Source organism: Lacerta agilis, chromosome 9 (genome assembly GCF_009819535.1).
Source record: "Lacerta agilis isolate rLacAgi1 chromosome 9, rLacAgi1.pri, whole genome shotgun sequence".
NCBI lineage: Eukaryota > Metazoa > Chordata > Lepidosauria > Squamata > Lacertidae > Lacerta > Lacerta agilis.
This window is the reverse complement of record NC_046320.1, coordinates 74,241,076-74,264,431: the sequence shown is the minus strand read 5'-3', so window position 1 is coordinate 74,264,431 and position 23,356 is coordinate 74,241,076. Positions and strand designations below refer to the sequence as shown.

At 55.4% G+C, this 23,356-nt stretch overlaps 1 protein-coding gene across 1 annotated transcript; it reads right to left on the bottom strand.

The window, feature by feature from the left end:
- Positions 1 to 560: 560 nt before the first annotated feature.
- Positions 561 to 18,202, bottom strand: LOC117053440 (drebrin-like protein). The gene is made up of 14 exons (XM_033161158.1): positions 18,035 to 18,202; positions 10,309 to 10,361; positions 9,541 to 9,653; positions 8,069 to 8,143; positions 6,767 to 6,907; positions 5,665 to 5,742; positions 5,377 to 5,528; positions 5,068 to 5,122; positions 4,672 to 4,746; positions 3,745 to 3,865; positions 1,734 to 2,503; positions 1,056 to 1,129; positions 917 to 974; positions 561 to 809 (listed from the first exon to the last, which is right to left on the bottom strand). Exons 1-14 carry the CDS (start codon positions 18,124 to 18,126, stop codon positions 726 to 728), a joined length of 1,941 nt encoding a protein of 646 aa, XP_033017049.1. The 5' UTR covers positions 18,127 to 18,202; the 3' UTR covers positions 561 to 725.
- Between the last annotated feature and the right edge of the window lie 5,154 nt (positions 18,203 to 23,356).

The following is a 23,356-nucleotide window of genomic DNA, read 5'->3' as shown; positions in this document are numbered from 1 at the left end:
CAGGAGGAACAAGCTTCCCCCATCTTCCATGTGCCGGCCCTTCAGAGATTTGAAGGCAGCTATCAGATCTCCTGTTTTCTAAGCTAACATACCCAGCTCCTTCAAACCGGTCCTCATAAGGCATGGTTTCCAGTCCCTTGATCATCCAGGTTTTCCTCTTCTGCACACCTTCCAGCTTGTCAACATCCCAGAACGTCAGCTGTGGTCTGACCAAGGCAGAGAAGAGCATGCTATTTCTTCCCTCGATCTCAAGACCCCTGACTTCTGTTGATGCAGCCTAGAATCGCATTAGCCTTTTTGCTGCTGCATCACAGGGTCAAAGGGGGAGACAGGGTCAGGCAAGGAGGGGCAACAGTCCCAGCCCCCAGTCCTGGGGGGATGCTTACAGCCTCCAGTCCACAGGCAAGAGCCACTGCTCTCCCCCGGCGTCCTCTAAGGCTATGCCATTCAGGGTTGGGGGGAGCCCTGCAAAACCTCCCTCCACCCAATTCATTGCCTGTGGGCTCAGGGGTGTGTGTGCCTCAGTCCTGCCCCACAGAGGACCCACAAAAACCTTGTTCCCACTTTTCCTTTATTGGGAAAGACAAAAGCAGGGGCAGAGTTGCTTCTCGAAGGGGGGGTGGCAGAAAATGGCTGCAGGCAGGTGAGAAGGGGCTCATCCAAGCAAAAGCAAGCAGGTGGGGGGGGGAATGGTGGTCCATGGGGGGTGCACAGGAGTATTTGAACTAGTATTCTCCAGCCCTTCCTGTGGACAGGGAGGGGTCCTCTCCCTCCTCTCCGGAATCTGCCACGGGGGGCCTGGCTGCCACCTGCGGAAAGACAAGTGGCGATTAATTTTATGGGGGGGGGGGAGTAGGACTGAGATCATGTTTCCTGCCCAGGGGGTGGGAGGAAGAAAGAAAGAAATGAGACTCACTTGCTCTGGGATCCCAGGCTGATTCCTCGGGGAGTTTGGCTTCGACGGATGGCGTCCCCTGGAAGCAGAGACTCACTGAGCAGAAAGCCCCCAAGCCCCCTTCTCTTCCGCCCGTCCCACCTGCCCCCAGGTGCGTTACCTGCCCTCGGGGCCAGCTCTCCTCTTCCAAGGCTGACGTCCCATTGAACCCAGAGTATGGGGCTGAGTCAGGTTCTGTGAAGGGGAGAGGGGGCTGAAGAGTGCTCCTGCTGCCGTCCATCCTTCCCACCCCCCACAAAAAGCCATGCACCAATTTGGCACCCCCACTTAGTGCTGGATTAACGTATAAGCTAAGACAAGCTATACTTAGGGCCCCACTCTCTTGGCCTCCCCCCCCCCAGAAAAATTAAAGGAAAACACAACTGGATGTACATTTCCAAAATATCAGATAAAAAGCTTTTTACTTTGATAAAATACATATTTGTTATGTGCAAATGGCTTGAGATACCTATGAGGTCCGAAAATGACCATATAGCATGTATTCAACACAAAAAACAGCGACAATTTGTTGTGACCAAGGACAGCTGGACATATCAAGGGCCCCGTTACCTTCAGGAGCTCCGTAGAGCCTCATCCAACCTCAATCCGGCCCTGCCCCACTCCTGAGAAAACAAGGATCTCTGGATCTTAATCTGGCTGGGTCTCCAACCAGTTTGGGCCAGAGAAGGTTCTCCTAAGAACAGCAGAAGAGCTTGCAGGATCCGGCAAGTGGCCCATCTAGTCCAGCACCCTGCAAGCAATTGCTCCCCTATGCAGGGGGGTGGGAATGGCTTCTTACCTGCCGCAGGATCCTTTCCCAGTGGGGGAGCCGCAGCTTTGGGGCTCCTGCTGAACTCGCGTCCACCCACCACTTCAGGAGCACCGGCCGTGGGGGGCCCTCCGAGATCTGGGTGCGGGAAGGAGGCGGGGTCCCTGACCTCAGCGTGGGGCTGGGCTTCCTCAGGGGGGCTGCTGAGGACAGAGGACCCTCCTTCGTACAGAAGGGACAGCTGCTCCGTTTGCTCCGCTGAGCCTGTTTCTGTGGGGAGGCCGTGGGGCACGTGGGCTGGAGGTGGGGACTTTGCCAGGGGAGCGTTGCCCGGGGAGGGCGACTCCGTGCCAGCACTGTGGCTGATGCAGGGGGTCCCTTCTGCCCCATGCGGGGTGAAAGGGGACTGGGGCCAGACTCTGCTGGCAGAGGGTGGGGTGGGGGGCCCCTGAGTGCCTCCAGGGGGGCCAAAGCCTCAGCAAGCGGCTGGGTCCTGGCAGGGTCCCCTGAGTCCAGCAGGGCAGATGCCAGGAGTGGGGTCGGGGAAGGGGCGACGGGGGTCCTCTCAGGGACAGGGGCTGGAGGTGGGGGGCTTCTGGGCTCAGGGTCCTGGTTTCTGACGGGTGGGGTTTTGGCGAGACGGGGGCTCGGGAGAGGGGCCGCCTGCGGGGAGCGAGGGGAGGGCGAGGGCAAGAAGTCTCCCGACGGGCGCCTGGCAGGGGCAGGATCCGGCCCCCGGAAGATGTAGGCCGATTCCGTCAGGCTGCGCTGGTGGCGGAGAAAAGGGCGTCGCGGCGGTCCTGATCCGAGGGTGCGGAAGGAAAAAAGAGACACAAAGTCATAAGGTTGCCATGTGTCCTCTTTTTCCAGGACACTCCCTCCTTTTCAGGCGTATTTTTAAAATTTGCCAAAATGTCTCTGTTTAAACTTTTTGGATGAGACATAACTGGTGGCTGAAGACTTGCTTCCCTCTTCTCTTCTCTTCTCCCCCCACCCCCAGCAATATATCACAGCCTCTATAGCAGGCATTCCCAAACTTGGCCCTCCAGGTGTTTTGAGACTACAGTTCCCATCATGCCTGACCACTGGACCTGCCAGCTAGGGATGATGGGAGTTGGAGTCCCAAAACATCTGGAGGTCTGAGTTTGGGGGTGCCTGCTCTATGGCCTATATATAGTAGGGGTATTTAAAACGAGAGTCGTCATAGCACCCTCTTTTTCGCTCTTCACAATCTTTGCTCTTTCTTTCTGAAAAGATTTCCGGCCAGGTGCTGGGCAGATGCAGTGGGCAAAAGTAATTTATGCCTCCTAACCGAAATGTGGCTGTGTTTTCTGGTTTAAATTAAGCAAGAGGGAGATTTCCCAGATGAGGGAGAGCTGCAACTTGCAAAGGCGGCCAGAGATGCCACTTTCGGTTAAAAGCAGGAAAGTTTTTGTTTTTTACAGGTAGGTAGCCGTGTTGGTCTGCTGTAGTCGAAACAAAATAAAAATAAAAAAATCCTTCCAGGAGCACCTTAGAGACCAACTGAGTTTGTTATTGGTATGAGCTTTGGTGTGCATGCACACTTCTTTCAGATATGCACGAAAGCTCATACCAAAAACAAACTTAGATGATCTCTAAGGTGCTACTGGAAGGAATTTTTTATTTTGTTTTTTTTATTATTGGATCATGCTGGGGCAAGAGGATCAGGAGAACCAGCAGCAGCCAGAAAGGAGACCGGAAGAAGCCCCTGTGGCTCTTCCCCCCCCCCAACCTCCTACTTTCCTGGTCCCTAAGCCAGAGCCATAGGGTTGAAAGGGTCCCCCAGAAGCCATCTAGTCCAGCCCCTGTAATGCAGGGATCCCAGCTAAAGGATCCCTGGCAGATGGCCTCCCACCCAGCCACAGCTTGGCATTTCGCACCCAACTCTTGACGCATTTTTGCAGCCCCCGCTACCTCTCCGTTCAAGGATGTCCCAGGACCTCCCTCCCTCCCTCCCCTTTGTAAGGAAGCACCCCAATAAATGCTGGTGGGAGGTTTTTAGGGGGGGTTCCCCACTCACCTGGCCGGCTTCCCGTGGGAGACGGCGACTCTGGGACACCCACCGCGGAGCCTGAGCGTTCCCTCTGGTGGAAGAAGTCTCGGGGGTCGTGGGGGCGCTGCGAGGCCAGCGCAGCCGCCTCCTGCGGGAAAGGGGGGGGGAGAAGAGGACTGGCTGGGGGGCTCTTGCAGGGAGGGGGCCAGCGCAGGATCTGGCCTGCAGAGGAGAGGCCAGTGCTTGGGTGCCCTGGAAGCCCCTCTTCCGGCTTGCATAAGGACAGAAAGAGAGCCTGCTGGATCAGGCCAGTGGCTCATCTAGTCCAGAACTCCAGGTCTCGGAGGGGCCAAATAGGGGACCCGAATGCGAAAGCCGCCGGCGGAATCAGCACCAGAGCAAGTCTCTCCTGTGCTTTCCAATTCAGAAGCATTCTGTGTCATTTTAGGGAGTGAAAGTTACTATTTTGCAAATTTATTCACTGAGGGATCTTAAAATAGATGTTTTGGGAGTTAGGAATTCAAATTTGCAATTACTTTATGACAATATTTAGCTTGGTATGTCGACGTCTGATGAAGAGGTACGTAAACTGCTTTTGGAAAACCAAAGTTTTAATCTTACCTTCCAAAAATGCCAGGTAATGCTTAATAATAATAATAATAATAATAATAATAATAAATATTTATAATATAACTAGTACTTGGTGATCATTTTTAACGAATCCCATGCAATTGTATCTGCATTTGAGTTCCCCAGCAAAACTAAAATATATTAATTTAAGCAAAATATCTTTTGAATTCCCAAGTCATGTTACAATTTTTGAGAACCCCCATTGTTGGAAATCGAGAGTGAAAAAATTCAACGTGCCCTCTTGTGGGAGGGAGTTCCACAGTTTATGCGCTTTTATCCACCCTGAATCTTCAGCAAAAGGGAGGAAAAAAACCGTCCACTCACAGTGGCCTTCTCAGCAGAGCCGCTCAGGGGACCCCGTTCTGCAAGCGCCTTCTCTCGCTCCTGCTGCTGCTGCTCCTGGTTGGGGGAGACAGGGTGTCAGGGGGCCCCCAGGGTCCCCTGTCCAACAGGAAAACCCTCTCCAACCCAATTGGAGATGTCACCTGTGGGATTCCTGCCTGCCAGCCGGGCAGCTACTAAACCCCACCTGTTGATCATGCAGCTGCACCGTGGCCCTCAGGGGTCACCTTCCTGCCCCATGGGAAGAGGGCAGGCTTCACCCCCCCTCCACCCTCCCCATGGGAGCCAGGCAGCTGCCAAGCCACGGAAGCGGAGCCAGCAATAGGCTGTGGCCACGGGTGCGGATTCTGCCGCCGTCCTGGAGAGGGAGGGACTCACCCATCGGGCTTGCTCCTTCCTGCGCTCCTCTGCCTCCAGCTGGGCCTGTTGTTTCCTGCAGGAAAATGAAGGGTTGTGGGGGGGGGGGCGTAAATTCAGCAGAGCGATCGCGGCTTGTGGCCATTGCTAGCCTTATTCTCTGTGAATTTCCCCAAATCCTCTGCTAAGGAAATTCAGATTGGTGGCCGTCGCTGCCTCCTGCAGCACGGAGTTCCACAGTTCACCCGCACTGTGTTCCACCTCCATCCCGCCGATACCAGGGTGGGAGGGCCCCCGTTCCCCTGTAACCCTCCCAGGCTGAGCACCCACCTCTGCTCCTGGACGAGCTGCTCCTTCTCCTGCACGCGACGCTCCCTCTCGGCCGCTTCCCGGCGCTCCTCCTCCATGCGCTGCCGCTCCCAGCGCCGCCTCTCCTCCTGCGCCCGGCGGCGCTCCTCTTCCCGCCTCTGCTCCTCTTCCCTCTGGGGGCGGGAGACGCGCAAGCAGCTGTGTGGTCGGGGCAGGCCAGGCAGGAGGGGCCACCCCTACCCCCCCTGCATCTGGGGGGGGCCATCCCAGATGGCAGGAGAGCCTCCCTCCCCCTAGCACCCTCCTCACCTCTGCCTGCGCCCAGAACGAGTCCCTCTTGGTACGGAGGATCTCCAGCGCTGGGTTGGTCTTCTTATAGTTGGTGCCCTGGGATAAAAGAACGGGTGGGGAGGCAGTGTTGCACAGTGGTTAGAGCACTGGGCTAGGACCTGAGAGAAACCAGGGTTCAAATCCCCACTTGGAGGGGATTTGAATCCTGCTTGGGGGGCCAGTCAGCACCTCTCAGCCAAAACCACCTTGCAGGGTTGTCGTGCAGATTAAATAGAATCATAGAGTTGGAAGGGACCCCAAGGGTCATCTATTCCAACCCCCTGCAATGCAGGACCTCTGCTTAAAAACCGCCAAGGAAGGAGAGTCAAGGGAGACTGGCACCCATTTGGCACCCCCCCCAGCTCAGTGCCAATATACGTACATCCAACACATCCCTGTAGCCCAATCCAAGGGGTTCTGGGCTTGAGGGGGCTGCAACCAGAATCCACCCCCCTCAGGCTGCAAGGCTCTGGGCAGAGGAGCACACAAGGCAACCCTCCCCTCCTGTGGCTTCCAGCAACTGGGATTCAACAGGGGAGGCAGAGAGCAGAGCCCTCCATAGGCGTCTCCTCCTCCATGAATCTGTCAGATCCTCTTTTAAAAACCCCTAGGTTGGTGCCAGTCGCTGCCTCCTGTAGCAGTGAGTTCCACAGTTTAACTCTGGAAGCCCTTTCTTCCATCTGCCCTGAACCTTCCAACATTCAGCTGCCTTGGCTGCCCGCCAGTTCGAGAGGGAGGAAAACTTCCTCCATGCCAGGCAAAGTGCCATCAACTGCCTTGGAGGGGGTGGGACTAGATGACCCTTGGTGCCCCTTCCAACTCTGCAATTCTTTGCCTGGGAGGCTGATATAAGGGAAGCGTCTGGAGGCCAATGGGCCACACAGTGCTCCAGGGGCGGGGGCAGGCGGCCTGTCTATCCCCCGACAATCGGCACTGCCATTTTGAAACCCACCCTCCCCTGCCTGCCTGCCTGCCTGCCACCCTCCTGGGTGTTTCAGGCTCACCCAGCTGCCAGGCCTGATCCCCCGGGGTGCTGGCTGCCCCTCCCCACCCGAAGGACCCGCCCCTGGCTCCTCCTTACCACCAGCTCCTGAGGGTCACCGAGTGGCACCTTCTTCGTGGTCTCGGGACCCCCTGGCGGGGCAACTAGGGACAGAGAGTGCCTCAGCCCGTCCTGGGTCACCTCCTCCGCTCGAGACGCCTTCACCACCAGGCGGGCTTCCTGCAGGGGGAGAGCAGAGGGGAAGCACTGGGCACTCTCACCCGGGGGTGGGGGGGCACACAGCATCAGCCTCCCCCAAGTGGGGGGCCCCCAGCCAGCACATCCAGGTCTCTGTTGCCAGGGAAAACTGCTGGAGGAGGAGGAGGAGGAGGCAGCCCAGCGAGAAGAGAGCAGGGAAGACTCAGCCCTGAAAACGGGAAGGTGGCAGTGCCCTTGAGCATGTGCAGAGTGTGTTCCTTGCGCTGAACACCGTGGAAGATGGAGCAAGCAGGTTTTCTGCTGCTCTGCAGGCCAGGACCCGAACTGATGGATGCAAATTGCAAGAAAGGAGATTCCGACTCAATATTAAAAACGTTCCGATGGTAAGAGACAGTGGAACGGACTCCTTCCGAAGGTGGTGGATTCTCCTTTGTTGGAGGGTTTTCAAAGAGAGGATGGAGAGCCATGTCAGAGATGCTTTAGTTGCGATTCCTGGAGGCTGGACTAGATGCCCCTTGGGGGTCCCTCTGAACTCTACGATTCCATGGTTCTCGTAGGAAGCATGAAGTGGCAAGGGGAGCCTTTGCCCAGCAAGCGCATTCTAACTGAGGATCCCTCCCCCCCCCCGAACATTTTGGGAGTGCCTAGAAGGTGTAGCATGAGAGGGGCCATGGGGAACCCCCCCCACCTCCCTCTTGCCACTGAGCCCTGCCAATTCCCCCAGGCCCCTCCCACCCAGACAGTTGCCAGGGCGATGGAGGGAGAGTCTGGGATGGCAGCCTGGGAGGAAACTCTTTCCAGCCACCCCCAGCCTCACATTCCTGGAATGTAGAACCTCTTGGGAACCAGATGTTTGCAGCTGGGTCCTTCCGGCTGCAAGAAGGAAGCCTGGGAGGCAAAGCTGGGGGTAGGGGGGGGAGAGAGGAACGCAGGCGGGGAGGGGGGCAGGGAGAGGGAAGAGAGAGCAAGGAAGCTGAGGAGGAGCAGCTGCCTCCTCTTGAGGATCAAAAGGGGGGGCAAGCTCTTCTCCCTCCCCACACTCCTGGGGTGTGTGGGTCCTCCATGGGACACAAGAGAGAGGAAGTGTCCAAAACTGACTCTGGCAGGCAGCGGGGAGGGCAGGGAGGCCCAGGGCAGCCCCCCAGGGGAAACGGCCACTTCCGGTGGGTGCTGGCAGCTCACCTTGAAAAAGGCTCGGATGGCGGGCAGGTGCCCGGCACAGGCCTGCTTCTGCTGCTCCGAGACCTTCTCGCCAACCTGGTGCCAAACAGAAGGGGCAGAAGTTCAGTCCCCTTTCCCCAAAGGCTCCTGGGGCAAAGCGGCAGGGGAGGCGCCACCACATTTTAAAGAGAGGGGGGCCCAAATCTAGGGAGCTGGCCTGCCGCCCGCATTGCAGCTGCACAGAGAGAGAAATTCCTGGCAAGGCAGGGGGCTGGGAAGGGAAACGGGGTGGGGGGGTCTCTGCTTCGCCCGGAGGTTTCTCAAGGGAGCCCGCCTCTCAGGTAGGCTGGCATAGGAAGGGGGATTCCTGCATCCACAGAGGGTTGGGCTGGATGGCCTTTGAGGTCCCTTCATAAAATCCAGGACATTTTGGATCAGGTAAGGGTTGTGCGGTTTGGGCTACTAAGGGCTCCTAGCCAGGGTGGCTGTGCTCTGCAATGCTTCTGAATGCCAGTTTCCGGAAATTGAAAGAGGGGAGAAGAGCTGCTCTCGGGGGTTTCCCTTGGCGGCACCTGGAATCTGATCGCAACCGTGAAGGGGTGCGTGCGCTCTGCACATGCCCGTTAGCCCTGTTCCTCCGCAGATGAGCTCAGGTTCATTGGAGAAGTTCTCCCAGCTGCCTGGAGCCTCTTCCCCCTCCATCCCAACAGCCAAATTCCTGGCTCTTGTGTGGCTCCCTTCCAGGAGACACCCCCCCTCCCAGGAGCCTGGAAGGAAGTAGCAAGTAGGGGGGGGGGGGTTGTCACCCCTGGGAGTCCAGCCAGATCCCAGCAACCCCACCCACAACCCACAACCCACAACCCCAGTCTCTGAGCCCACTGGGGAGGAGAGCGGCTTTGTGGTTCCCACAACGTAGGCAGAGGCTGTGCAGGGGAACGGGGGAACGCAGTATGAGCCGGCCGGATCAGGCCCATGGGGGACCAGCTGGTCCAGGATCCTGTGGCCAAGCAGATGCCCCGGTGGGAAACTTGCAGGCAAACAGGATCCAGGCCCAAGAGCAACCCTCTCCCCTCCTTGGATGGCTCTCTCCAGCCACGTTGGCGGCATCACTGCCTCCTGTGGCAAGGAGTTCCATAGCCTAACCGCGTGAAGAAGTGCCATCAGCATACTGCTCACCCCAAGGACGCCAACTATGGGGGGCAGAAGGGGCTTCAGTCCTCTCAATCTTTCAGGGCAGGGGGCCGAGCCCTCCCAATATTGAGGGGGATGTCCCTGGGGGAGCACTGGCATGCTGGCTCACGTGGCGCCAGGACCCCTCAATGTGGGGGGCAAGTTGGCGCCCCTGGCTCACCCTGAACACTCAAGTCATTTATTCCCAAGCTGAAAAGCCCTTTTCTGCGCAGCCTCTCCTCCCCGCTTTGCAACAGGGACCCCCCCCCCCCGGCCTCCTGCAGAAGACCCCCTGGAGCTGCCCAGGCAGACCCCTGGCTCACCCAGCTGATGAGGACCACGTGCTGCTGCCCCGTGGCGGCACCTGGGAGGCGGCACAGCCCGTACATGACGCTCCCGCTCTGGAAGCGCCTGGCCAGCTCATCTGGGCCCCCGGCTGGAAAAGGAGATGGAGCGAGCATCAAAATCACCCTCACTTCTTTGCAAGTCGCCTTTCCATACTTAAACCACGCTCAGTTACGTAATTTCAGAAATATAACAAAAGTAGCCATAAGCAAATAAAAACATCCCAAGAAGTATACATGCTTTGTGAGCCTCGTTTGATATACATGTAATAAATAATTATACAATATAAATTAAACAATCCCCGCGTAAATCAAAATAGCATTAAAAATACAGAAAAGTCAATACCGATAACAGCAAAAGATTAAGCACCTGCAAGATTAAATCTTGATCCCAACAAAAAACCAAACCAACCTCAGCAATGCCCCACCCCCAAGAGACACGGGCATTCTGAGCAACAGGTCCTGCGGAACTCACTGCCACTAGAAGGAGAAGAAAGGGCAGGATTGCTGAGCAGGCCCTAGGGCCTCCCTGCCGCAATGCAAGGCCAGAGGTGCTGCTCCAAGGTGGACCCAGGAGCTCTGCAATGGTTTGTACCCCCCCCCCCGGCCCCTGCCAGAGGAAACCCAGTGCAGCCCGGCTCCAGGGCCAGGGCCTCGCAGAGAAGCCCTTGAGAGACAGCCTCCCAGGTCCCTACAAGGGAGAATGGCCACGGGTTGCAGAATTATCCAGGGGCTTCCAAGTCTTACCTCCAGAGTCCAGGAGCTTCAGCTCGTTGGCTTTTTCGTACGAAAAGAGGGCCCTGGGTAGGAGACAGAAATAAGGATGTCCCGTTATAGAGCTGGACCATCAAGAAGGCTGATCGCCGAAGAATGGATGCTTTTGAATTCTGGTGCTGGAGGAGACTCCTGAGAGTCCCATGGACTGCAAGAAGATCAAACCTATCCATTCTCAAGGAAATCGGCCCTGAGTGCTCACTAGAAGGACAGATCCTGAAGTTGAGACTCCAGTACTTTGGCCACCTCATGAGAAGAGAAGACTCCCTGGAAAAGACCCTGGTGTTGGGAAAGATGGAGGGCACAAGGAGGAGGGGATGACAGAAGATGAGATGGTTGGACAGTGTTCTCGAAGCTACTAACATGGGTTTGGCCAAACTGCGGGAGGCAGTGAAGGATAGAGGTGCCTGGAGTGCTCTGGTCCATGGGGTCACGAAGAGTCGGACACGACTAGACAACGAAACAACAACAACAATTCTTCTTTTTTACTTTAATTCAGAATAAAATGTACCGGTATGTTTCTCAAAGGGCAGGAGCGCTGCCATCAGTGGTATTGAACAATCATGGCAAATTGTAGCTTCTGCAAGGGCATGGGATGCAACTCTACTGGCTGTTCTCTGTGAACTCAGCTGTGTTTCTGGGGTTTGCATGAAATCCCATCCTCTGACAGAATGGTGAGCTGTCACACTAAGGCAGTGATGCAGGAAAGCAGAGAGATGCATGGAGAGTGAACAGTGGATAGTTTGGCTTGTGATGAGTCACATCATGGAGGGGGAAGTGGAGGCGGCTAACATTCTCCTTTCCCTTCCTCCCCCACAACAAACACTCTGTGAGGTGAGGGGGGCTGAGAGACTTCAGAGAAGTGTGACTGGCCCAAGGTCACCCAGCAGCTGCATGTGGAGGAGCGGAGACGCGAAGCCGGTTCACCAGGTTACAAGTCTACCATTCTTAACCAGTGCACCACACTGGACTATAAAGAAGGCTGATTGCCGAAGAATTGATGCTTTTGAATTATGGTGCTGTAGGAGACTCTTGAGAGTCCCATGGACTGCAAGAAGATCAAACCTCTCCATTCTGAAGGAAATCAGCCCTGAGGGCTCACTGGAAGGACAGATCCTGAAGTTGAGGCTCCAGTACTTTGGCCACCTCATGAGAAGAGAAGACTCCCTGGAAAAGACCCTGATGTTGGGAAAGATGGAGGGCACAAGGAGAAGGGGGCGACAGAGGATGAGATGGTTGGACAGTGTTCTTGAAGCTACTAACATGAGTTTGGACAAACTGCAGGAGGCAGTGGAAGACAGGAGTGCCTGGCGTGCTCTGGTCCATGGGGTCACGAAGAGTCGGACACGACTGAACGACTAAACAACAACATTATAGAAGCATAGAATTGCAGAATTGGAAGGGAACCCCGAAGTTCATCCAGTCCAACCCCCTGCAATGCAGGAATCTCAACTGAAGCATCCATGACAGATGGCCACCCAACCTCTGCTTAAAAACCTCCAAGCAAGGAGAGCCCACTGCCACCTTAGGAGCTGAGGGCATTGGGGCGGGGGGCTCTCCTCTCTGCCTCCCCCTTGCACAGGGACACTCCCATGGCGGCATTCACCTCCTGGGTGAGGAAGGCCTCCAAGCCACTTTGCAACCCCCCCCCCCCCAGCTCTTTGGTTCCCCACAACCAGTGTCACCTCACCTTGGCTTGAGCTTCTACCTGCACCCCCCCCCCTCCTGAGAGTCCAGGCTCCAACTGTAGCCACCCCCCCCCCGGGGGGCAGGTTCGAGGTTTCCTTGGGAAACTACAGCCAGGCTCGTTCCAAACCCAGAGCCCTTCTTGGTGGATGCATGGGAAGAAAGGGAACAGGAACGACACCCCTGCAGAGTGGAACCCACAGCCCCAAACCCACACAGCTGGCCGGCCCATCTCAGTGCCCAGGTTGGCAGGCTAAAGGGGTTGACTGAGGTTCAGGGACATGGCAGGGGTGGGGGGAGGGGATGCGTGGGGAAATGTGGCAAAAAAGCAACGTGTCCAGGAAGCCAGCCCCACACACCCCATGAAACAGGCAGCAATGGCATGGCATCATAAAGTTAAGCTATGGAACTCCCTGCCACAGGAGCGAAGGCCACCGACTCAGATAGCTTTAGAAGACAAACCAAGGAAACTGTTGGTGGCTGCTTGGATGCTATTAGCCCAGAGATGGAAGGAAGAGAGAACCCCGACCAGAGAAGAATGGCAAATCAAGTTGAAGGGCTATGCCGAAATGGCAAAATTAACGGGGAAGCTCAGGAATCAAGAAGACCAGAAATTTTAAAAAAAAAGAATGGGAAAAGTTTATAATGTATATACAAAATCGTTGTCAACAGGTCAAAACGTTAGCAGGATTTTAAACACACTTGTAATGTAACGGAACATATAGATAATTTAGGAAGATGAAAAATTGGAGAAGTACTGTATTGATATGCAGTTGAAAATAAATTCAAAATAGGACCCATGGAAGGGATGGGGGGAAGTCAGGCAATTCAGAGTAATCTCAATAAATAGATGGGGAATTGTTTTTGTTGTATGCTTATATTTCGGAAAATCAAATAAAATTTTATTGCAAGGAGAAGGAGGAGAAGGAGGAGAAATGAATGACAAAAGACAAATCTTGCTTGCGGGCTTCCCATGGGGGCCTCTGCTTGGCCACAGTGAGAAGAGGGTGCAGGATCCAGCGGGCTCTTCTGATGCGACTTTGTGCCGCAGATGGAGCCCAGCAAGGGGGGAGGCAGCGGGCGAAGTCTCAAGGAGCTTTGGGGTACCCAAAGAATCTGGCAGCCGGCCTCCAGCTTGCAAAGGAAATCCCTTTTCAACCAGCACATCATTAATGTACGGATTTCATCGCAGGAGGATGTTGCAACGACAGTTTCGCCAAAGGATGAGCCCATTGCGGAGGGGAGAGGCCACAGCTCTGAGCCAGGATAGCTTTGTGGCCATGCATGCTCCGAAATGGTCTCTCCCAGAGGCCGTCTCGGCTGAGCTTCCTCCCCTTCCCTCTCTGCTCAGACCACCTGGGGGTGGCTGGCACCCACAAAAGTCTGTGACAGTGTTGCACAGTGGTTAGTGTCAGACTAGAACCTGGGAGAGGCCAGGGTTCAAATCTCTACACAGCTCCCTGGGTGTGACCTTGGGGGGGGGGCAGTCACTGCCTCTCTCAGCCTAGCCTACCTCGAACGGTCGTTGTGAGGGTTAATTAAAAAGGGGGAGAAGCGTGCACGCCACCTTGATTCATTAATTAAATCAATTTAATTAATTAAATCAACCAATTAACTGCCCCCCCTGCCCTGACTTCCTATAGGTCTCAGCTTCACAGTTGGAGGGAGCAGCCCCTCCCTCCCCTCCCCCTCCCCCTCCCAGCATCTGGACCTGAATGAGAGGAAGTCCATCCTCTCCAGAACAATTCCGCCCCCCCAGGAGCACAATGGGGCAGGCAGGGGGGCAGGGGAAGCCCAGCAGGCCTGCCTGGTCTCTGGAAGGAGCCACTTGGGACCCAGCCCCCCCCAAGCCCCCCTCCCTAGGCCCAGGTCCTGGTCTTGGCACACAGTTGCCTCCCAGCCCCCTCTAAGGTGAAAATGGTGGAGCAGAAGCCCCATGAAGAAAGCTTGGGGCTGTTTATTTAGCTCAGGGAAAAGGCCAGGAGGAAGAGTCAGGAGAGGAGCATGGACAGAGTGCAGAGAGAAACACTTTCCAGAACTTGTGCACGTCCCAAGAAGCTGAAGGTTAGAAGATTCAGGACAGATGAAAGAAAATCCTTCTTCGTGCAGCATAGAGTTAAACTGTGGAACTCCCTGCCACAAGAGGCATCAGGGATGGCCACTAACCAGGGTGGCTTTAAAAGACAATTAGACAAATTCATGGAGGAGGAGAGGCCCATGGAAGGCTCCTAGCCAAGATGTCTGTGCTCTGCCTCTGAATGCCTGTTGCTGGAAACCCCAGGAGGGGAGGGGTCTCTTGTGTTCGAATCCTGCTTGCGAGTTCCTCATCTGGTTGGCCCCTGTGAGAACAGGATGCTGGACTAGGTGGGCCATTGGCCTGTTCCAGCAGGCTAATGTTATGTCCTCCACTGACTGAGACCCAGATCCTTCACACACCCTACAGTTCCTACTGCTGACAATAATTCTGCAACTGGGTGCAGCCTCCCCTTGAGGGCATCAGGGTGAGGTGATGGGGTTGGCAGCGGATGAAAGGCTTTCTGGCTCCTTCTCCTCCTTCTCGAGAAGCCAACCCCCCCTGCGGCCCTCCTTCACTGTCTGCGCCGGATCCTGTTACAGCCTGCACACCCAGCCCAGGCACTCGGCACTCAGACACGGAAACATTTGTGGAAGGGGAGGGCATGGGAGCAAGAGGCCTTGGCGGCACAGAGGCTGAGGTCTGCCACTTCAACGATGCTTGGAGTGTTGCACTGGGGCCTGGGTTCAAATCTGCGTCCGGCCATGAAGCTCGCTGAGTGATCATGGGCCAGCCACCAGCTCCCGGCCTAACCTACCTGACAGGGTTGTTGTGGGGACGGAGAACAGTGCGTGCCACCTTCAGCTCTTTGCAATAAAGAAATAAGACGTGTGTCACTGATGCTGCAATGGGAGGGTGCTGGGGGGCTTGGCTGAGGCAGGATGAAGCCTCAAGGGAAAGGCTAAAAAGCGCTTGGAGCCCCCACCCAGCCAGAAGCGGGGGCAATGGCACTGCGGCCCTCTGGTCTGCCTGGGAAGACGGCGGAACAGCATAAGAACGTAAGGAGAATCTGCTGGATCGGGCCAGTGGTCCAAGTAGTCCAGGATCCTGTTCTCCTGGGGGCCAACTAGATGCCCAAGCAGGATTCGAACACAGCTGGTGAGAGGAGACTGGGCACCTAATGCCTCGAAGGGGCCATTGTGGTCCTGCACGCCCCTCCCTATGTTGGCACCCCAGGCAAGCCACAAGGCCAGACCGCCTGCCTGCGCCACAGCATTGAGAGCGCCCTGGAGGGAGAGGAGGAGGAGGAGAGGCTTGCAAAGGGAAGGGCAGCAAGCCCAGGGGTTCCCTCAGCATGCTCCAAAGGGAAAGGCATTCTGCACATGCTCGGGGCACTCTTTCCTGAGCCCTGGTGCTACAAACAGGGCTGGCGGCCTGAGCTCTGAAGGGTACGTCCAGATCTCTCAGGTAGGTGGGAGGAGGCAAGGCGGACTGGTTGGTCCTTGCCGGTCACTGGTCTGGAAAGTGGGCAGTTTGCCCTCACGGAGACCCAGAGGAACCCCTGCCCTCCTCAGGAGAGGCACATCCACACACCTGAGGAACACCTGTCCTGGCAGGTAAGGCAAGCCTTCTTTTGTTACTGAGAACCAGAACCAGCCTGGCTGGATTCCACCACTAAGAACTTCCTGGTGGGGGTTCCAGTTGCCTCCCCCTGGGCATCCCCTCTCCCTCTCCCCCCAAGCCCAGCCCCATTCTGAAGCTGAGCCTCGGTCTAGGCTGGCTGCCCTTTCCTCCTGATTCACTCTCCTTCCCAAAGACTCCCACCCCCTTTCGCTGGCATGGGGGGGGGTGAGTATCTGCAGAGGACGCCACGGCCAACATGCGCTCACATGCACAGGCAAACACAGCGCCTCTGCCCGGAAGCCTCAGGAAAGCCAAGCCAGTGCGATGCCACGGGAGAGAGCAGCGTTCGAATCCCCCACTCAGGCAGGAAGCTCACTGGGTGACCTTGGAAGCCTGTCCCTGCCTCTCAGCCTACCTTGCAGGGTTGTTGTTAAGATTAATTTTTTTTGGGGGGGGAGAGAACCATGTATGTCACCTGGAGCTCCTTGGAGTAAAAGGTAGTCCACAAATGCAAGACACACATAAATGTAGGACCCAGGAGCCCCAGAAAACCTCGCACTGCTACCCCCAAAAATGATGTGGGAAAAGGGGCTGGGAGAGCCATCTTTGCTCCAGCTGCAGAAACCACATCCTCCAGTTCTCCAGCCAGCCTTCCCTCAACCCCCCCCCCCAAGACTCCCATCAGTCCCCAGGATTATATAACTGTGCTGCCTGGAGGACATGAGACTGATCTGGCCTGATCCAGCTGCCTCTCCTGCCCCCTCTCCCAGTTCTGTTGGTTTCTGCAGGTTGGAAAATAAGTCCAAAATCCACAGCCGTTTCATAATCCGCGTCCTTCTTGCCCTCCCCCCCCCAGCCAGCCCCACAGCGGCTGCTGCTGCTGCCTCAGCCCCATCTCCTCCAGGGACGTCCTTGGAGGCAGGATTAAGCCAGAGCCAGCTGGGAAGGGAAGAGTTAAGCAGCTGCCAGGTGAGGGCAGGTGGCCAGCGGGATTAATCACCTGGTGACAAAGAGCACCTGACATTTACCCAAAACAAGAGGTGCCAGGAGTCCTTGAGGGGCCTGATCCTGAGAGGGGGTGGGGGTGTGCTCCTGGCCCCGGGTGCAAAAGGGGCATCCTGACAGGGTCCAGGGAGATATAAGCAGCTATAAGGTGCCCACCAACATTTGAGGCAAAATGCCATTCAGGTGAGTAAAACTGAACTGGTTGAACTGGCTGTGTGTGCTGGGGGCAGGATAGCTAGGCAGTCAGCGCAGGTGGGGGGTCCCGGATGACCCAGGTAAGGCTACCCATGGCTACTAGCCAGCAGGGCTCTGTTGTGGTCGGATCCTGCTTTCTGGTTTCCCAGAGGCATCCGGGTGGCCGCCCTGAGAAGAACAGGATCCTGGCAGAGAGGGGCCCTTAGGCAATCCTGCATTGCCAATGGCACCCCCCATGCAGCCTGGCTGGGGCTCCCTCTTCCTCGCCCCCTTCCCATTCGGGGAGGGGGGTGGGCAAGGAGCAGCCAGGACACTCTGACCTTCCTCTGCTTGGGGTTTGTTTGTGGGGAGGGTGTGTCTGTTGGTTTGGTCTTTTGAAAATAAAAAGCAGCCTGGGGGAGCCCAGAGGAGGGGGAGAATTAACCCTTTCCGGACAGCTTGGATGCTACTCAGAATAGAACATACACCCAGCTACATTTGGGGGGGGGGGGTTTAGTCCTGATTTCAGGTCATTTAGCCAATATGCCACTACCCACTGCAGCCTTTGCCAACCAATGGGAGCCTCTCCAGACACTTTGGACTACAACTCCCACACTGGTTGGGGTTGGACTAGATGACCCTTGGGGATCCCCTTCAGCTCTGCCATGCTGTGATTCTGGGATGGGAGGTTCCAAAACTCCTGGAGGGCACCTGGTTGGCAAACGCTGGCCAGCAACTGGCGAAGGACCTCTTGCTTTCCCTACCTCCCGGCCTAAAGCGAGGCTGGAGCCCAGGCTGCCTTTGCCGAGTCCCCGTTGGACGGATCTTTGGGGAGACGCCCAGCTGCCTTTCATCGAGGGGGCGGCCTTGCCTCCTTCTCGTTCTTGGAGAGAGAGTGTAGGGCCCCGATCCCAGGGGGCAACTTCAGCAGCCCTGCCTTTCTGAAGCTGCTGGGTGGGCGTGCAGATCTCCCGTCGGGGCTCGCGGCTTCCTCCCGTCCCGAAAGGCTCCCCATGGCTGCCTGGCAGCGGGTGCCCAGCCAGCAGGCCCGCGCCTGGCGGCCATCCTTCTTTCTCACCGGGCGACCCGAGGGCGGGCTGGGACCCAGAGGGGCGCCCTGGGAAGGACCCCTCCTCCCCAGCCCAGCCGCCCCCAGACGTGGGGCCCGCGGGGCTTCTTCCGACGCCCCCCACTCACCAGCTAGCGGCCGCTCTCCCGCTCGCCACGTCGCCCTTGGCGGCCAGCAGCGCCAGGCTGTGCTTCTCCAGGTTGACGCCGCCGCTGCCCATCTCGCCGCCCCCGACGGCAAACCCACAGACGGCCTGCCGGACTCCCCGCGCGGCGGCAGGCAGGGAAGGACCTCCCTCCCCCCCGAGCCGAGCCCCGCCCCGGCCCCAGCCCACCGCGGGGAGGGACCGGCCCGGAGCTTCCCTTTGGCCCGCCCCGTCGGGGCGCAGAAGGAGAACCAGCCGGGAACCACTTCCAGGCGAATCTCGTCCTCGGTTGCCGACGCCTTTGCCGCCGGCCCCCTCGAGGGTGGTTAGTGGAGTAGCTGCGCCAGCCTTCCTTTCCAGCTGGGTCTCAGCACCCTGGACCAGCGCCCGCGGGAGATACTGCCCGCGCCTCGGTTCTGGGTTCCAGTATTTTGGCTCCGTGTCCGCACGTTCATAAAGTCTCATAATAATTGCCGAGCTGGAAGGGACCCCAGGGGTCATCTGGTCTGACCCCCTGCAAGGCAGGAATCCAGATGACTCGCAACGAGCACAAATAGTGATTGTGGTCCTGATAAACATCCGTTGCGATTCAGCCGCTTGCTGTCCACGTGAAGCTTGGGCGTGGAGGGGGGGGGGCGCACGTGAAGACCTACATACGGTGGTCCTTTGATCTGGCTATTCCTGTGCTCTGCAGGAGGTTGGACTAGATGACCGCTGGGTACTTTCCAGTTCTACAATTCTATGATTTGTGTAAGGAAGAAGCCTCTGGTGTGATAGGTGGGCTGGCAAAGCCCCCCCCCCACCAGTGCTGGGTTTTCGTATAAGCTAAACAAGCTATAACTTAGGGCCCCACTCTCTTGCAGGCCCCCAAAAAATTAAAGAAAAAAACCTGGATATACATTTCCAAAATATAAGATAAAAAGCAAATAAAATAAAACCAACATACAGCAACAGTGTTTTGTGTTGTGTAGGCACCTATGATGCAAGTCATGGGCCCCGCCTGCTAGCCTGCTCCCTAAAATATCCCTGGTTTGCTCCTTTCTATATATAGGGTGCCTACATTCTGCATGGACTGGTTGCATGGCCACATGTGCAAATGGCTTGAGATACCTCTTAGGTCCGTGAATTGCCATGAAGCATATATTCAACACTAAAAACAGTGACAATTTGTTGTTGACAAGGACAGCTGGACATATCAAGGGCCCCATTACCTTCAGTAGCTGAGGGCCGCATCAAACCTAAATCCGGCCCTGGGCACAGCGGTGTGGGAGGGGTGAGAGAGGGGCAGGTTCCAATCTAATCCTGCCATAGCAGTTTCTCTCCCTCTCTCATAACCCTGGAACTTGCAGGCATCCCAGGAAGCTGAATGCTGGAAGAAGATTCAGGACAGATAAAGTACTTTCTCACGCAACGCAAACTATGGAACTCCCTGCCACAGGAGCCAGCGATGACCACCAGCCTAGATGGCTTTAAAAGAATACTAGACAAATTCCTGGAGGGGGAGAGAGTTGTGGAAGGCGGCTGGCCAGGAGGGCTCTACTCTGCCCTCATGAGCGGAGGTGGCAATGATTCTGAACATCAGTTTCTGGAAACCGCAGGAGAGGAGAGGCTTCAGTCGCTTTCCTTTTTTGCTGGTCCTGAGCAAAACTGCCTGTCAGGTTTGGGGGAATGATCCCACTTTTTGGTATTTTGGGAGAGAAGGCCCCCTGCCCCCTCTCTTCAGACACAGGGGTCAGCACACCCATGGAGCCCCCTCCCGAAGTTGGCCACAGGCACTCTATGAGCCCCCCCATCCCCCTCCATCTCTTGCCTGCTGGTGGCCTCCCCTCCCCCCATCCCTGTCCAGACAGGCTCTCCTCTCCTCCCTTCTTCTCCAGGCCTGGCAAAGGACGGGGGGGGGGGGGGTTGACTGCTTTCTTCCCCCTTCCCTTATTTGGCAATGAAATCCGCTTCCAAACCCCAGGAGAGGAGAAAATATCTCGCCCCTCAAGACTCCAGTCTCTGTGCTGGAAGAGGGTGGGGTGAGGCCTGAGGACCGGGCTGGGGGGTGTCCAACCTGCCTGCCCCCTGACCGGTAAAAGCCTGCAGAACCTCAGTGGGTCCATTCAGAGCCGTACAGAGAAGGAAGAGTTGTAGCAGAGCGTCTCCAAAGAGAAGCGAAGAAGAGGCTGCTGGATGAGGCCAATGGCCCACCCAGCCCAGCATCCTGTTCTCACAAGCAAAAGAGCAACTTTCTGCTGCTGTGGGTTCTAGCAACTGGGATTCAGAGGCATTGTTTCTCTGACTCTGGAAGCAGAGCAGAGCCATCAGTAGTCGTCTCCTCCTCCAGGAATTGGTCTAATCCTTTTTAAAAAGCAATCTGTGTTGCTGGCTATCACTGCCTCTTGTGGGAGGGAGTTCCATGGTTTAACTCTGTGCTGTGCTAAGAAGGGCTTTAGACCAGATGGCTGGGAGGTCGCCTGCTCTTGATGGGGTTACACTTCCTCTGAAGGAGCAGGTTCATAGCTTCGGGGTCCTCCTGGATCCTTTGCTGTTACTCAAGGCTCAGGTGGCCTCAGTGGCCCAGAGTGCCTTCCATCAGCTTCGGCTGGTGGCTCAGCTACGCCCCTATCTGGACAGGAATAGCTAATAATAATAATAATAATAATAATAATAATAATAATAATAATAAATGTATTATTTATAAATTATTTGGTATTATTTATTGTTTATAAGAGTGGTAAACTTGTAATCTGGTGATTACGATGTCTTTTAAAGGTAAAACAGTTGCTTATTTCATCGACATCTGATGGGAGGGCGTTCCACAGGGCAGGTGCCACCACCAAGAAGGCCCTCTGCCTGGTTCCCTGTAGCTTCACTTCTTGCAGGGAGGGAACCGCCAGAAGGCCCTTGGAGCTGGACCTCAGTGTCCAGGCTGAACGATGGGGGTGGAGACGCTCCTTCAGGTCTACTGGGCAGAGGCCGTTTAGGGCTTGAAAGGTCAGCACCAACCCCCCGAATTGTTCTTGGAAATGTACTGGGAGCCAATGTAGGTCTTTCAAGACGGGTGTCTAACTACAGTCTAACTATGGTGCCTAACTACTTTTGTCTATGCTTTGGTAACCTCAAGGTTAGATTACGGCAATGCGTTCTACATAGGACTGCCTCTGAAGACAGTTCAGAAACTTCAGCTGGTGCAGAATTCAGCGGCCAGGTTGCTCACCGGAGCAAGACGGTTTGACCATATTGCACCAATCCTGGTCCGACTGCACTGGCTACCAATTAGTTTCCAGGCCCAATTCCAAGTGCTGGTTTTGACCTCTGAAGCCTTAAACTGCTCAGGACCGCAAAACCTCAACACTGCCTCTTCCCATATGAACCTACCCAGACCCTGAGATCATCTTCAGAGGCCCTTCTTCATGTGCCTCCTCCTTGAAGAAGAAGAGAAGAAGAGTTTGGATTTGATATCCCGCTTTATCACTACCCGAAGGAGTCTCAAAGCGGCTCACATTCTCCTTTCCCTTCCTCCCCCACAACAAACACTCTGTGAGGTGAGTGGGGCTGAGAGACTTCAAAGAAGTGTGACTAGCCCAAGGTCACCCAGCAGCTGCATGTGGAGGAGTGGAGGCACGAACCCGGTTCCCCAGATTACGAGTCCACCGCTCTTAACCACTACACCACACTGGAACAGGGTGGCAACACGAGAACAGGCCTTTTCTGCAGTGGCTCCCCACCTGTGAAATGCTGTCCCCAGGGAAGTTCGCCTGGCACCTTCATTATACACCTTTAGTTCCTTTTTAACCAGACCTTTGGTTGATTTGATTGACATCCTATGCTCCTTTAAAATGTGGGGTTTTGGAGGGAGGTGTTATTGGTTGTTGTTTTTATTTTATGTATTTTGTGGTTTTATATTTTGATTTTGTCCTGTGAGCCTCCCTGAGACCTCCAGGTGTAGGGCAGTACTGTGTATAAATACAATAAATACTAATTATTATTATTATTATTATTATTATTATCTGTCCTGAATCTTCCAGCATGGATTGCCCATGAGTTCTAGTGTGAGGCGAGAGGGAGAAGAATGTTCCTCTGTCCACTTTCTCTCCACCGTGCCGTGCCAAGACGCTGGACAAATACAGATGTGTGCCAGCTGTGACAAAGAGGCAAGCTTTTGTGATGCCCTAAAATGCTCTGCCCCAGGCTGGTTGGCCAAGGAACCCACCAGAGGGGGGGCACCCCATGTCCAGAAGTGGCACCCAGGATCCTGAATGCCAAGTTCAATGCAGGCGAGCACGGTCTGGTTTGACTCTGAAACAGGACATTTCCCCCCAAGGAGAAGACTGTCGAGAAGGAATGAGAAAGGGGAAATCTCTTCAAAACCACAATAGGCTCTCAGCTGGAACAGCCGTCACTCATTGGGAAAAGTGCCACCGAGCCCGACAGGATGCCAGAGTGGTTAAGGAAAAGTCAACAAATCTGCAAGACCAAAAAGGGCTTCTTTCTCTACAAAATGCCCAAATGAGGAGGATAAACAGGAACTTTGGCAAGAGAAATGCAAACAGAGAGCCAGATTCAGCTAAGCAGTTGGTTGTGCAAATGGGAGGCAGCTCAAGGAGTTTCACTAGCACAATGGGGGTTCCCTCCTCTCCCCCCCCCCAGGTGAACCCAGAACAGAGTGCTGGGCAGGGGGAGATTATCCAGTGCACAAGCAGTGCTGAGGGAATGGTTGTAATAGGGTAATACTCGACAGTAAGTGATGCGCAAATATTAATAAGAATAAAAAATGAGGAGCATAGCACTGAAAAGCAGGCCAAATATCATAGGATCATAGAATCCTAGAGTTGGAAGGGACCCCAAGGATAATCTAATGCATGGGTAGGAAAACTAAGGCCCGGGGGCCTGATCCGGCCCAATCGCCTTCTAAATCCGGTCTGCGGACGGTCCGGGAATCAGCGTGTTTTTACATGAGTCGAATGTGTCCTTTTATTTAAAATGCATCTCTGGGTTATTTGTGGGGCATAGGAATTCATTCCCCCCCAAAAAAATATAGTCTGGCCCCCCAATGCCCGAGGGACAGTGGACCGGCCCCCTGCTGAAAAAGTTTGCTGACCCCTCATCTAATATAACGCCCCGCGATACAGGAATCTCAGCTCAAGGAGCCACCGTCTCCCAAGGGAGGGCATTGCGTTGTCGAAGAGTTCTTGCTGTCAGAAAGTTATTCCTGATGTTTCGTCAGAACCTCCTTTCTTGCCGAAATTAATTCAGCCAATTAACTAACATTTTGTCAAATTAATTAAAATAGATAATTTCAGTTGGGTTTTTCAAATGT

What these genes read in the sequence shown, in the direction of transcription:
- LOC117053440 (XM_033161158.1), bottom strand. Translation starts at nt 18,126, where the DNA reads ATGGGCAGCGGCGGCGTCAACCTGGAGAAGCACAGCCTGGCGCTGCTG. An exon ending in CCATCCGAGCCTTTTTCAAG is followed by an intron (nt 6,908 to 8,068) that starts GTGAGCTGCCAG and finishes CTCCCCCTGCAG; the next exon opens with GAAGCCCGCCTGGTGGTGAA. An exon ending in GTGACCCTCAGGAGCTGGTG is followed by an intron (nt 5,743 to 6,766) that starts GTAAGGAGGAGC and finishes CTTTTATCCCAG; the next exon opens with GGCACCAACTATAAGAAGAC.